Source organism: Danio rerio, chromosome 1 (assembly GCF_049306965.1).
Source record: "Danio rerio strain Tuebingen ecotype United States chromosome 1, GRCz12tu, whole genome shotgun sequence".
In the NCBI taxonomy this organism is placed as follows: Eukaryota; Metazoa; Chordata; class Actinopteri; order Cypriniformes; family Danionidae; genus Danio; species Danio rerio.
In genome coordinates, this window is record NC_133176.1 from 30123029 (window position 1) to 30138992 (window position 15964).

At 41.5% G+C, this 15964-nt stretch overlaps 1 protein-coding gene across 1 annotated transcript in view; it reads right to left on the reverse strand.

Moving 5' to 3' along the window:
* Positions 1–1169: 1169 nt before the first annotated feature.
* Positions 1170–15964, reverse strand: part of si:ch1073-440b2.1 — a 91680-nt gene continuing 76885 nt past the window's right edge. Inside the window, exons 9-12 of the mRNA XM_073951882.1 lie at positions 15187–15345; positions 3485–3647; positions 2282–2431; positions 1170–2096 (exon numbers count right to left, since the gene is read on the reverse strand). Of these exons, the coding sequence (XP_073807983.1) occupies positions 1938–2096; positions 2282–2431; positions 3485–3647; positions 15187–15345 (631 nt within the window). The 3' untranslated portion in view covers positions 1170–1937. The remainder of the gene's footprint in view (positions 2097–2281; positions 2432–3484; positions 3648–15186; positions 15346–15964) is intronic.

The following is a 15964-nucleotide window of genomic DNA, read 5'->3' on the forward strand; positions in this document are numbered from 1 at the left end:
CATTGCACACTACATATTACATAAGACAGGAGCCTTATTGAATAAAATTGTTATAACATTCAAACAGAAATTAATAAGCACAATTTGGCTCCAATTACAAAATTGAAATTACTTACTCTTTCAAAAATTCCCACTTAAGAATCAATTTATGACAAAATAATCAAGACTTAAAAAAAAAAAAAACGTGGTTATTACTATATATAATTAAGGCTTTATTTTATCTTTGATAGTGTGTGGCCTATAAGACCATTTTAAACCCATGGGGAAAAATACACATTGGAACATTGGAATTTATTACAAAATGTAAATGTATATAGTCTCTGAATTATGTAAATAAACATGAAAAACAATGGAGGCAAAGTAGGATCATAATACATGTCATTTTAAATGAAGTAAAATTAACTTTTACTTTAATCATCATAGATTTATATATGGGAATAAGATTACTACTCTTTTTCCAACATTAAGCACATGATTTTGTTTTAATAAATTCAAGACCAGTATTCAAAATTAGGGAACACTTGTAAGCTATTTAGCTACAATATTTAGTAACAAAACAGGTTTTTTTTTTAAGCCTAGTTCACACTACATGGCTTTAAACATTGGCAGATGCAGTGCCGTTTACACTACAAGACTTGATTTTTTGTCTTTAAATCTTTGGTGTTCGCACTATGCAACGCTACTTAAATGATCCACAAAAGGGGGCTCACACACTACATAATCTGACAACAACCCGTTCCCCAACAGCTCAGTCAAGCTACCAAACCACAGCCAATGAAATGTTGAGGGAGGAGCCGGCAGAAAATCCTAAACACTATTATCTGCTTGTGTGCTGATGACATCACTCACAGCTTTTCAAACTTCTATGAAAGCTTTCAAGAGAGCATTTAAAAACAATGTCAGTCAGCTGATGCATACCTTTAATGACCATATCAGACTGCATTGCTGTCTGCTACTTTTTGCCGTGACTTTAAATATGTGTGCCTTTTTTGCCTAGCAACTTCCTGCTTATATAAACATAACTTTCTTATAGCAATAACATAAATTTACTTTATACATATCTTTCAAAACAGCACATTCTGTGCCGTAAAAAAGCTCCTGTTTATCAAAGTAAAAAAATGAAAGTGAGGCCCAGACCTTTATGAGTGTTCTAGTATCTTAACTACATATTTATAGGCTGTTTTACCAAAAAGATCATATTTTTAGGGTGACTGTGTCATAAACTTTAAAGACAGACATTCAAAGCTTACTTTTAATATCTCAATAAAAGCTTTAAATGTATAGATGACTGGACAATATGACGTCTTATATGGAACAGTCAGAATGAATGCTTTGGTTAGATTCTGGCCAATCTCAGACATTTCTGTTGAGCTCCTGGGCACAACGGCCATTCAGCTCATGCTGATATGCTCACATATTGGCTGCATCTCGTCATTACATCTGACCGAGGGGTTAAGTCGGCTGAATGGTCTAGAATATTTAACATGCTTGATATTGGATCTCCATTAGCGATTTTTTTCAGATCACAGCCTGATTTATTGGCAAGCTCATTAACTTTAAAATCAGGCTCAAATCATGGCTTAAAATCCTGTAGTGTGAACAAGGCTTAAGGGACAGAAAATGGAAAATGGGTCCCACTGTTTTTATGTTTGTTGCAACTGTAAAACTCTTTTACTGCTACTGAACTAAATGAGAGCATTCCAATGTAAACCATCAGTGACAAATTCTTTCTTGACTTTGCATGACTAGACTATAATCCTCACCGCTGTTCATTGATGAGTGTAAATGTATCTTTTTTTTATTACTAATTGATGAGGGTTTGTGCTGCAATGCCTGACCAAGATGGTTGAATTAAGATACTTCCATGACTCCAGCTAGACGCAGCATTAACTTAAACATAAGTTCAATTTGATGACATTTAGGCCAAGCCCTAGTTTTCATCGAGGCCGCTTGCGAGTTACAAAAATGAGGACTCTGCGAATTGCAATCAGTCTGCCTTTAAGAGTGTTCATCGCAAGAATTGTAAGCTGGGCTTTGTTTTCCAGTGGTAACACAGCCAACAGCCACCAACACCATGCAGGACCATTGGGGTTTCCCTAAGAAAAATAAGACCAGAATCAAATGTTAATTTATAGGATTTCTGCCATTTTGAATATACACTTATAAAAAGAGCAAATAGCAAAAATATTAAATATGTCAATAAACTGGTGTAAAATTAGCAAAAATCAAGCTGGATATTACACTTCAATACATGTGGATGTGATTTGATGTAATCATTCACCTGTGGGTCAGGGTCTTTGACAGGTAGTGGTCCAAAATGGCTGATGATTTGATTCTTCATGTCATCTTTAAGGGAAGTGAACCAGGCCATAGCCTGATCATACACAGAGTCATGCAACTTCAGGAGCTCAGTCAAGTCCTCTCCTTCAGCCTGAACACACATGCAGAAACAGTATATTGTGTCTCGCTCTCCTTTTGTAAGGTGTTTAAGGGTCACGAAACACCAAAACACATTTTTTGAGCTGTTGACAGTCGTATATGTGTCCCACACTGCTAAAAACACTATTAGGACACCTATATTTCACTAAAAAGTGTAAATTGGTTGTTTTTGCGTTATTTCAAGCAAATTCGTACTTCCTGTTTGAAACAAATTTTTGAAGCTGCGTCACGGTCATGACATAATAGCCTGTATTCCAGCGGCTCTAGTTGCTGGTGATTGTCCTGTCTCTACAGATTTGGTAAGTGAGCGACCAGTGCTCTTTGTTTATTCAGTTTGTTCGTATTAAGTTGACTATTGCACTGAGTGCAAACATAGCACCGCATTTTGTGACCGGAATAACACGTGCGGCTTTCTGACGCTACCTGCCGTGTGCATCTAAGATTCCGGGAAATGCAGAGTTTTTTTTCTCTCATTCGCCGTGCGGTATCAAACATTGCATGAAAAATACACGCTTAGAGCAGATCCTCGAATCAAATATCGCGTTTGTCGCGAGGGGCATGAATGAATTCCCTGAATGAAAGAGCCAAACTGCAATTAAAGTCCAACATTTAATAATTTGGCAAATAATTCGAATACAGATGTCCATGTAGGTTAAACACCATCACTTTCTCATGTGTGTGTATTTTGACTGAAACTCACGCGTGCCCATATAGACACTCCCACACCATCCCACTTTAGTTCCTCCGACACTCCCCCCTAAACAGATCTGGACACGCCCACTTTTCTGACTTTTTCCAAAGTAGAGGTGTGAAAACACCCTGCTGAAACGAGGGGGTTTCATGGCCCTTTAATAGTTGTCTTTTGAACAACTGTAAAATCAGCCATCCTCCCCAAGATTCTGTAGCCTATATAACTAGACTGAGAGACCAACCATTTAAAGGGCTTTGTAGATGTTTTAAGTTAATAAGCTGATTTGACCAGCGCCCATATATAAATATAAAAATAGAGCATATCTTGTGCTAACAAACTGAAAAAATATAATACCTTTTTATCCTCCAAATATTCAATCTTGGCTGTGTGGTATCCATCTCTCTGCCCATGACTGAGAACTTTAAAACGAGCAATGCCTATGGTGTCCACTACTGAGCGCCCATCTGGAAAAAACTTGACATCTCTCACTGCCAGCATACAGCCGTGGTCTGCAAACCTGTTAATTACACACACCATGCATTTTATTTTATGCCATGTTAAAAATTTTAAACACCTCATTGTGTAAAATCTTTTTAGAAATCACAAAAATGTATACACAGAAACAAATCACAAACATAGTTATCACTGAACCAAACAAATAACATGTCTTGTATTTTCCTTAACAGGAACATGGTCATTTTGCTTTTGTGAAAAGTGTATACAATGAACAAAACAATCCTCTCAAGTAATTTACCCGACTGCCACTAAACTTGGTCAACATTATGCAGCGACACTGAATATCATGAACATTATGCAAAGACATGACATTTCATGTATCAGTAGTCAGTAGATGAGTAGTGCTTTTTTTTTTGACCGATCGCCACAAAACCAGTGCTGTAAGAATATCTGGACTGCCCAGGTCAATAATTATCAAAAAAAAGTTTAATTTTATACTTTGGAAAGCTGTAACAGGCTGATTTACTAAAGGGGTGTGCCTACATGCACCTACATTCTTGCAAACACATAATGACAACTCAAAACTTCACAAAATCTAATGTGGACAGGTGGCATATAACTTAAGCAGGCAAAATTTTGTGGAGACTGGATAATAGGTGGCACTATGACAGTTGGAAATGTTTTAACAACATGTTAAATGAAAGCATTAAATGTACTTCATCTACACACTTTTTTTTACAAATATTCTTGATCTGCATATCATATGATAGGGCTGCTTATACTGAACACTTTGACACTAAAACCACTGCTGTCACTCAAGTTCATTTAAGATTCTTCAATATGTGCAAAACCTACTTTTGCAAACTAGTCCCTGTTGTTTTGGTCAATCACCACAAAACCAGTGTTATAAAAATATCTGGACTGAGTAGATTAATAATTATTGAAAAAAGTTTATTTACAAAAGGAGCACTTACATGCCTGTAAACGTAAAAAAAAAAAACTTTATAACATTGGTTGTATCCAGGTGACATATGATAATATGTCAATATTAAGCAAAATGTGTGAAGTAAACACAATAGGTGGTGCTATAACAGTAGAAAAGGTCTCAAAAAAGTTTCATTGTGTCTTTATGCTTATTTCAGTGGTTAAATTACCATTTTAAGGGTTAGATGAAAGCACCAGACCATTTATTGCTGTTGTCTAATCTTTTCAGTTCAAATTGACATAAGACTGCAAAAACAAATGCTCATTTTACACAACTTTTTATAAATACTCTTGATCTACATATCACATGGTAGATCTGCTGTTTCTGTGCATGTTTTCTAAAATATATCTGCTGTCAGTCAAACAGTTTATAAAGTAATGTATATTACATTTTTAATCTTGCAAACTAGTTATACTGTTTTTTTGGCTCTACATCAGCATAAGCAGTATGTATATATGTGTGTATATATATATATATATATATATATATATATATATATATATATATATATATACACACACACATATATACATATACATATATACATATACATACACACACACACACACACACAGGCGATCAAAATTAGAGAACAATTTATAAATAATTGAACAATTCTGAAGTAATATCATCTCTACTGCTCAACAGTTGAAGGATTTTTGACATGCTACCAGAACACCTTTTTCCCAAAATAATAAAGGCATTTCAACAAAAAACATTATTTTGCAGAAAACGCACTGATCAAAATTAGAGAACAACAATTACTGTAGCATGGAAAAAGATTACAGCAAAATTTTCTGAAGGTTACAACACTCAGCAATTAGTAGGAAGTGTACAGGCCTCTGCTCTGAATGACTTCAGCAAATCTGTGGCCACAAGACAGCACTAGTCTCTCACACTGCTCTAGTGTGATTTTGGCCCACTCTTCTTCCAGTCTTCTTGACGGTTCAGTAACAGTAATGGGTTTCTTGGCCATAACTTTGTCGCCAAAGATTTTCCAGAGGTTCTCTATTGGGTTGAGGTCAGGACTCTAGGCAGACCATGTCAATATTTCAATGTTTTCAGTTTCAAGGAACTGCTTTACCCATTTTGCTGTGTGACACGTTTTCCTGCACTAACACTGCGGGCTGATTGGGTAATGAATGCAGGGAAGCAACTATATGTCGTTGAAGAAGGTTCTGATAAACATTTGCATTCACTCTGCTATATACCTGTAGAGGCCCAACTCCTGCTGCAAAAAACATGCCCCAAACCATGACACTTCCTCCTCCACTTTTTTACTGACTTCTTTATACACTTTGGGTTCAGTCTTTCTCCAGTTTGTCGCCGAACATAATGTTTCCCATCGGACCCAAATAAATTAAACTTGCTTTCATCACTGAAGTAACTTTAGAGCGGTTCTCCTCCGTCCACACAACATGCTCCTCAGCAAAGCTTAGTCTAGTCTTTTGATTCTTTCTGCTAATGAGAGGTTTGGTGACTGCAGAGTGGGCTTTCAGTCCAAATGCTCTTAAACGTCAAGACACTGTATGACGAGACAGATCTTTACCCTTTTCAGTGCCGAACTAGTGAGCAGTTCCAGCTGTAGTGTAAAAACGATTGCCCATTGAGGTCTTCCGCAGTATCCTGTCCTCTCTTCTGTGGATGACCAGCCTTCCTGAGAGACTTGAATGAACTGTGATGTTGTAAAGAATCAATATTCTATGATTCGTATGTTAGGTCGAGAGACGCATTGTTTAAAGTTATTTTGTTTATATTGTGTCATGTCTTTTTCCCTGTTCTTCTTTTGTTGCCTTGACTCCTCCCCTCCTGAGTTTCAAGCAGGTTGCTGATTGCTTCCCACAGCTGTGTTCACTTACCATGGAGACGTGAGAGGGGATAAAAACACAGGCCAAACACTTGGATGTTGAGAAAGGAGCTAGAGAGGAACCTTTCTCCAGAGCACTAGCTGGGTTTCAGTTAAAGCTGTTGAGAACTGTTGAAAAGTTGAACTGTTGTGATTTAAGATCTGACTTGTGTATGATTGGTACTTGTTCTCTGTTGTGGCTAAGAGCAGTACCACGGTTTAAACTTTGATTTCTTTCTTTTGCTTTTTCCCCCAGGAAGCAGTAAGGAGGTGGACGGCCATTCCTTTTTGTTAGACTTTTTCTCCTGTTTTGAGGTCAGTCAGGGAGTCAGTGTAGTTTTGTTGTTGATTTTCATCATTGTTCTCTTGTAGTTTATTTAGAGGCTTTACTCCCAGACAGAACCCTGTTTTGTTTGTTATTTTGGCTGTATTCCACTCCTGAAGTTAGAGCTTCCTTAACACTCATTGTGTGACTCTTTGGTTTTGTAAATAAACTTTTGGAACTTTACTTTTTGTTGTGTTGTGACTGGTCCCAGTTTAGTGCTCTTTAAATTAATATTGCTGCGTTCATTGTATTTTCCCCTAGACTTGTGTAAGACGTAACAGTGATGTTGTAAAGAATCAATATTCTTGAAATCACAGATTTGGAACAACCAACTTGTCTTGCTATGGCTGTCATCCCTTTGGCCTTTATCTGGACAACCTTCTGCCGAAGGCTTTCAGTCACTTGAGGAAGGCCCACCATCTTGCAGAGTCAGTGAAACTGGAAATTAGGCTGCCAGGTAAATAGGGGTTGATAGATAATCAAGGGAATTAGCACCAGATACCAGATTGACACCAATAACTGGGAGGTATCTGAATGTGTTCTCTAATTTTGATCAGTGTGTTTTCTGCAAAATAATGTTTTTTTGTTGAAATGCCTTTGTTATTTTGGGGAAAAGGTGTTCTGGTAGCATGGTATAGGCGAGACGAAAAATCCTTCAACTGCTGAGCAGTGAAAATGACATTATTTCAGAATTGTTCAATTATTTATAATTTGTTCTCTAATTTGGATTGAGTGTATATTTGTATGTATGTGTATATATATATATATATATATATTTTTTTTTTTTTTACCCTGGTGTAAGCCTGTAAATCCTACAAGAAATCTCAAAACCTCAGTTCCCCTTTAGATGGGGAACTTCAATGCTATTAGTGGATTTAATCCACGTATGGGGATTTCGTTCAGAAAGCCAATCGTCTGAAAAAGTATGTAAACGGGCCAATTAAATGCCAAATGAATTGGCAGCATCAGCTTTTGCACCTGATGAGGGTTCCTCCTACTGATATCCAGCATTTTTGAGCGAACAAGAGCGGTCTCCTGGTCCAGAGTGTATACACGTGGCGGCGGACAATCGAGCTGGGATTCTCCCTTGCCTGGCGTTCTTTTGGGTTCTTTGGGTCCGGTCCTCCAGAGCGGTGCGTATAAAGTTGCAAATTACCTAAAAGAGCAACACAGTCGTGCAGCACATCCTTTTCAGGATGGCGCTCCAACCGTGCATTTCTAAATGCAGTGGTTTCCTGTCCCCTGATGATGGGCACGAGCACTGCGTTTCATGTCTGGGGGTCCAGCATGGTAATGCATTGCTCGTGTGCAGTTCATGTCATCATTGCGATGCCATGTCTGTTGTGCAGTTAAGATCACGCTGTCCCCAGCTGTCCCACTTGCACTGCAGCGGGCAATCGGGCAGGTCTGAGGGTTCTAGTGGGAGATTATCCGTCCCCTCTTGGCCCCTCGGACCTCCCACTCCTCTAAGCGCTCCATCCAATCTTCGAGCGGAGGAAGTGATCCGTCTAACCAGATGGTAGCCCTTACGCTCGATGACAAAGGGGAAGTCCACTACTGCATTGGAGGGTGGGCTTTCATTGTCCGATGATAATTCAGACCCGCTCACCCCCTACGGGCAAGTGAGCGCTGTCAAAAAAAAATCCTGAAAAGGACATGTTAGGCCTGCCTTTCCGGGCTACTTCACGCAGCTCACGGAGTCCTGGAGGGCACCTTTTTCTGCCCATGCTGCGTGTCCCTCCGCCCTCACCACTCTTGACGGTGGAGTAGCCAGGGGCTATGAGGCAATTCCTCAGGTGGAGCGCGCACCTCTTTTCAGCAGGGTCCGCCTTGTCTCCCGTCCAAAGCCTGTAAGTTATCTGCCTCCCACCGTGTGCTTCCGCCTTGCACGCTATGGCCACCTACCAGCACTACCAAGCACGGCGTTGTCCCAGCTGCACGAGAGTGGGTCTGACGCAAGCTTGCTATACGAGCTCCACACCGCAACGACTATGCCACTAAATCAGCTGCGTGTGCGTTGGGGAGGACGATGTTTACATTAGTGGTGTAGGAGCGCCACCTCTGGCTAAACCTGGCTGATATGCGCGAAGTCGACAAAGTCCGCTTTCTTGACTCCCCCATATCCTAGGCTGGCCTGTTCGACGACACTGTTGGTGAATTCCCAAGGAATTCAAGGCGGTGAGAAAGCAGTCTGATGCGATGGGTAATGTCATCTATCAGCGGGACCGTAAGCCCGCTCTGCCTGCCGAGCCATTCACACCTGCTGCTCCTCACCTCCGGTGAAGCAGATGCATCAAGCACCTCGGAAGCAAGCAGCCTCCACTGCCCAGGGCGCCATTAAGTCTGGTAAATGGGCTGGGAAGCGTCCCTGAGATGGGTCATTCGGAGACATCAATGAAAGAGCACTTTTCCACTTCCACTTCCTGGATGTGACAGCCCGAACTCTGCCAGTCTGATACGATATGCCTTCCAGCTCACAGGTTCTGTGCAGTTCGCCACTGGCTCACAAGCGCTAGGAGAACGGTCTCCTTTCTCCCACCCCTCGAGCCCAACCCCTCCAAAGCTTGGGTGTGAGGTGAGAGTGATCCTTGCGCTTCCCGGATCAGCACACCCACTCCTCGCTGCCCCACTGCTGGTACGTCAGTGATTGTAGCGATGAGTCCATTAGCGAGGGCTCTGCCTGCCTGGTTAGCGCGGGCCAGCCCTTCGCGGTGGCTCATACGCACAATCAGACTCAGCTATGTGATTTAATTCGCAAAATGGCCTCCCAAGTTCACGGGTGTGTATTTCAACAGGGTCAGCCCCCTGTCCGCCCCTGTCTTGCGAAAGGAAATTGCTGTCCTCTTGGCGAAGGATGCAATCGAGCCGACCATCAAGCCTAGATGGAGAACGGGTTATACAGCCCGTACTTCATCGTGCCAAAAAAAAAAAAAAAAGAGCGGTGGGTCATGGCCAATCCTAGATCTGCACATTTTGAACCGTTGTCTGCACAAGCTGCTGTTCAGAATGCCCACGCAGAAGCGCATCCTTTGGTTCGTTCGTTCTCAGGATTGGTTTGCAGTGAAAGACCTAAAGAACGCATACTTCCATATCTTCATTCTTCCCCGCCACCGTCAGTATCTGCAGTTTGCTTTTGAAGGTCGAAGTTGGCAATACAAAGTCCTCCCTTTCGGGCTCTCTCCATCTCCGTGGGTCTTCACTCTCGAGAGCAATTGATTATGCCCAGAGAAAAGGCACTCCAGCACCTCCACCTGTTGGGGCTTCAGGTCATCAAAAGAGCAAACTTGCCCTCGTGCAGAGGATCTCTTTTCTCGGGCTGGAGCTGAATTCGGTCACCATGACAGCGCGCCTCTCCGGAGAGCACGCTCAGCTAATGCTGAACTGTCTAAGTTCAACAGCAAAATAGTGGTCCCACTGATTTCAGAGGCTCCTGGGGCATATGGCATCCGCAGCCGCTGTCACACCGCTCAAATTACTCCATATGAGACCTCTTCAGCACTGGCTTCACAATCCCTAGACGCGCATGGCACACGGGCACAAACCGAGTCACTGTTACTGCGCTGTGTCGCCGCGCCTTCAGCTCTTTGAATGACCCCTCATCCCTACAGGCCAGAGTGCCTCTAGGACAGGCATCCAGTCATGTTGTTGTCTCAACAGATGCTTCCAGCATGGGCTGGGGGGCTGTGTGTTGCGGGCATGCAGCTGCGGGCCTGTGAAAAGGAACCCAGTTGCATTGACATATCAATCGCCTAGAGCTGTTGGCAGTGTTCCTCGCTCTCCACAGTTTTTTTTTTCCGATGCTGAAGCAGCAGCACGTGCTGGTTAGGACAGTTTTTTTTTTCCTGACAGAGGGCTCTCTCGGCATGGATGCACTGGCCCACAGCTGGCCTCGGGGCATGCGCAAATATACGTATCCCCCAGTGAGCCTGCTCGCGCAGTTACTGTGCAAGATCAGGAACGACGAGGAGGAGGTCTGGCTAGTTGCGCCCCTCTGGCCCAACCGGACCTGGATGTCAGAGCTCTCTCTCCTTGCGATGGCCCTCCCCTGGCAGATCCCTTTGAGAGAGGTCCTATTCTCTCAGAGACAGGGCACCATCTAGCACCCTCGCCCCGATCTTTGGAACCTCCACCTGTGATCATTAGACGCGAGGAAGACTTAGGTAACCTACTGACTGCGGTGGTTAATACTATCACTCAGGCTAAAGCCCTCTCCACAAGGCGCACCTACGCCCTGAAGTGGAGTCTACTTACTGAATGGTCTGCCTCTCGCTGCGAAGACCCCCAAAATTGCCAGATCAGCGTCATGCTTTCTTTCCTCCAAGAGAAGCTGGAAAGCAGGCTGTTGCCCTCCACACTCAAGGTTTACATGGCTGCCATCTCCGTTCATCATGACGCGGTGGCTGGCGGCACCATGGGAAGGCAAAACCTCATCATCCGGTTCCACAGAGGTGCTAGGCGAATTAATCCACCCACCCCTCTCTCATGTCCTCTTGGGATTTCGCCCTTGTTCTCACAAGCCTGCGTGCAGATCCCTTCAAACGACTCAACTTAGTATCTTTAAGATTTTTGTCCCTGAAGACAGCTCAGCTGGTTGCGTTGGCATCGATTAAAAGGGTCAGGGACCTGGAGGCATTTTCGGTCAGGGACTCGTGCCTGGAATTACTCTCATGTTGTCCTGAGACCCCACCCGGGATATTTGCCCAAGGTTCCTACCAAACTGTTTAAAGACCAGGTAGTGAGCCTGCAAGCGCTGCCCCCGGAGGAGACCCAGACCCAGCCCTTTCATTACTTGGTCCAGTTCGTGCTTAGGGATTTATCTGGACCGCACTTAGAGCTTTAGATCATCTGAGCAGCTCTTCGTCTGTTATGGTGGTCGGCAGCAGGGAAGTGCCGTAACGAAACAAAGGTTGGCCCACTGGATAGTGGATGCCATCTCCCTCACTTTCCAGAGCCAGGGCGAGCTGTGTCTCCCAGGAGTGCACCTCTAACAGATATCTGTAGAGCTGCGGGCTGGGCGACACCTAATACGTTTACAAGGTTTTACAATCTGTGAGTGGAGCCAATTTCCTCAAGGGTATTAGGTAACCCTTGACGATTGAGGAAACAACTTGGTTAAGGTGTTGAAACACGTTTGCTGCGCCATTCTCACTAACACGGAGATATGTGCGCTTATTCACTCTGTCAGTAAAGTTCCCGGCTTGGATGAGCCCTGCAGATTCCTCCGAGGCCCCCAGCACTGACTTGGGAATCACTCGCTGGCCCATTACGTTGTAGGTCTGCCCTCTGGTCAGCCCGCGTTTTGGGTATAGGTGCCCGCTTAGCGTGATCCTTACTAGGTGATCCCATATGCTTATTCAGCCACGGTGCAGTTCCCCCTCACAGGCGTAACCTTGTCTTCCCTTTCCGATTACCATTTTACATATGCGTACTCCCACTTCTCAGGGCTAGTCCATATATTCTGCCATCATATCTCCCCATTAAATAGCACGTGGCCTCCACAGCGTCCTTCTTATCATGACTGAACGCTTTCCCAATGTATTGTCGTATTTAAATTCCTAGAAATTATCTAGAAACTTGCGGCTCCCATAAATATATCCAAATCTGTAAATCTTCTCTGAAGTGGAATAAGTAAGGGCCAGGGATCACGTTGGAAGGCCGCACCTCTCTATGATGCAGGTGTGCTCACGCTATGCCTGGCTATCCTCTCATAGGAGGCGAAGGTAAGGTGCAGTCATTATGGCGTTTTCCAGACATTTCCCCATACGGGGATTAAATCCACTAATAGCATTGAGGTTCCCCATCTGAAGGAGAATGCTCTGGTTACTAAAGTAACCCCCGTTCCCTGAGGAGAGGAACGGAAAGGTTATATTGCATTGCCATAATGATTGTTCCTTAGCTGTAGGTATCAGTCTCTTCAGCTTAAAAAGATTGCCTCATCTTGCTTTCGCTGTGCTTTTATGCTAAATTGATTGAAACAAGCATCTGGTGCGCAAGCTTATGCTGTCAATTCATTTAGCATTTCATTGGCCCATTTACATACTCTTTCAGACAATTGGCTTTCTGAACGAAATCCCCATACGTAGAATAAATAAACTAATAGCATTTCCGTTCCCCGGGGGCTACTTTAGTAACCACAGCGTTATTCAAGCACATGTGACATATTATACACAAATATGCTAAATTTAAAGGAGTTTGAAGTTTAAAACCATTAGAAGTGTTAATCAAAAGTCATTTCATTTCATTATCTTAGCCATTAGATGGTAGCAAAAGACTACTGATTGGTTACTGAGATCTTTTTTTATGGTAAAAACACTATTGCGTTTAAAATAAGTCATAGTCCAAGCTTACCATTCATATGACAATATTTTTTTTTCCAACTTATGACATAATTACACTGAAATCTGATTATCATGTATATAAAATTCACATAAGTCTTAGTAATAAACATTGTCAACTTTAATTTAGTTCAAATATCTACATGTGGCACAAAGTGTGTATAAGAATGATTATTGACTATTGTTGATATAATATTTTAACCTAAGATTTCCTTGTATTTAAGTGAGTCGACATTGTCCATTGTGGATGTGCTTGTCACAGATGAATTTTGGCTTGTCAAAGACTTTGTAAGACCAAGATGCATACTGAACCTAGAATTTTGTATAGTTATACCAATACACAAAACGGATTTAAAAAAAAAAAGAAAAGAAAAAAAATTATATCCACATTAAAGATTTCAACATTACTTCAAGTACCATAACAGAACAGCTCAGTATCTTAACATATGTTTATGGAATAAATGCAAGTTTGCCTAGAATACGTTTGTGAATAACTACATACCACCTTTAGTGCAACTCGTCTAGCATCATGATGTACACACATCCACACACAGGTTTTGATTATTATGTTGTTCAAGGGAGACGAAAGAAAAAAAACTGTGTTCCTTGGGAAGTTATAGTAGGGTATTAATTGTTTTGTCTATTGCACACCAAGAAAGTCCTAGCAGTGTCATATGTTTTGTTTTTAACTGGTAACTGGTCATGTTGGCAGGGCCTATCTGCACAAATTTCATAATAGAAGTAGGCGAGTTTTGAAAACTATTACAAATCAAACAGCTGTTATCTAAAGTGCATCCCAGGATCTAATGATAAAAGAGTTAGACTTGTGATTTTAAGGTCGCAGGTTTACCACGACTGACAGGGATTGTGGGGGGTGGGAGTTCTCAGAGCTCTCACCACCCTCAATACCAAGGCTGAGGTGAGTCCCTTTGGCAAAGCACACTCCAACTGTTCCCTGTGCAGTGCAGCAATGGCTGCCCACTGTGTAATGTTGATATTTAACTAAGCATTCATATATAAACACTAATAAGCAAAGTTTCATACAGTGGAGTATTTCAAACAGTGCATATTAAATATATACATGATTATTTTAATCTAAATGTGTATGGAGCAGCATATTCCATTTTGTGCCCACTTCATGGGATGGAAATATTGTAATCCGCAGTCCCTGTTTGTCTCTCTGTGTCTGAGATCATGTAGATTAGAAGGAAAATGTTGATTGTGTCAAGAACTTTGTCTTTCGAAAAAAACAATGTCAAGAACAAAGGTTATTCACTGCCTCCATTGCCACTCTAAACTTATAAGCTTAAACAAAAGGGGCAGGGCTAGATCAGCCTTCACCCACAGAAGGGTTCCACTTATGATCTCTCATTGCCCACAATCATCTAAAGCTAGTCTCAGCTGCTGCTATTGTCCCTCCAGTATCCAGCCCAATGCTCTGTAAAAAATAGCAAAGAGATGCAGCTGGAAATCCACAGCAGCCTACCTCAATGGGAAACAGAGCTGCTTACCATGCTTAAATAAAAGCTTCATCTATTAAGTTTTGGTACTTTGCTTTCATTAATCAATAAGAGACAGTTAGTCAGTCCTCCCAAAGCACAGTTAGATCAACCACTTAGGTAATTTTTGAGCCAAATCGGGCCAAAGTGAAGTCACTGATACTTCCTATGGTAAGACGAGTATCATTATTAGGTCAAATTGCATCTCCCAGCCAGATGCTTGACACAAAATGAAGGGCAAAGTTCTTTAATTTTTGCTTGATTTAAAGCAAAAAAACGATATAACTAGAGAAAACTCCACTGTGCTGCTGAGTGAGAGTGCTTCTCACTGAACAGCGCAGCATCGATGATGTAAGCGTGCCCAGGCCCGATTGTGGTGTGAGTGCGGGCCGTCGGGGGAGACGGGAGGGGGGACAAGCGTGCTTTGGCCTGGTTCGAGGCAACGGTAAGGTATGAAAACTTTTTTTATAAGCTTTATTTTTTGGAAATTTTTGCCTTTAAATGCTTAAAGCTCGCCATCACCAGACTGATCAGTGAGTGGAACTTTAATATAAGCTTATTTTGATAAGCTTATATTATATGAACTTAAATTTGATTCAAGGCCTCTTACCCTTTCAGTTCATCAGCAATACACATGCCAAACTGTTTGGTCCCTGTTTCCAATGATCTGCGAATCATAAGCCTGTATCGAGGCTCAAACACATGCAGTGGACAGGGAATGGTAGGAAATGCCATGGTGCAAACAAAGATGGGAACTTCCTGGTTTAAGCTGAAAAAAAAAAAAATTATATATTTATATATATAATATATATATTAATATATATATATATATATATATATATATATATATATATATATATATATATATATATATATATATATATATATATATATATATTAATACAATAGAAATATACATATGAACAACAAACAGTTCAGAACAAGAAAACAAATAATTATTACTCGCATAACAAACACATATGCAATGATTTTAAAAAACACATCTGAAAAGAGGGTGTAGAAATGTCAGAACAAAATTCCAGAAAGACACGAAAAAAATGTAATAAAATAAGGTAACACTATAATAACTGCACACTATGAATCACTTATTAAGCAAATAGTTAATGAATCATTTGTAAACTCTACATTAACACTACATTAATAGACAGTTTAGCAAAATGTAACAAATGCTGTATTCTTGACTTATACACACATATATAATGTGCTTAATCCTCAGGGGTCTGAGGTGATTTTGGGGCCCCTAAAGCCTAGTTCACACTACAGGATTTTAAACATCAGCAGATCGCTGTGCCGTTCACACTACATGACTTGACTTTGTGTCTTTTAATCTCTGTGGTGTTCACACTACGCAACACTCTGTAAATGAT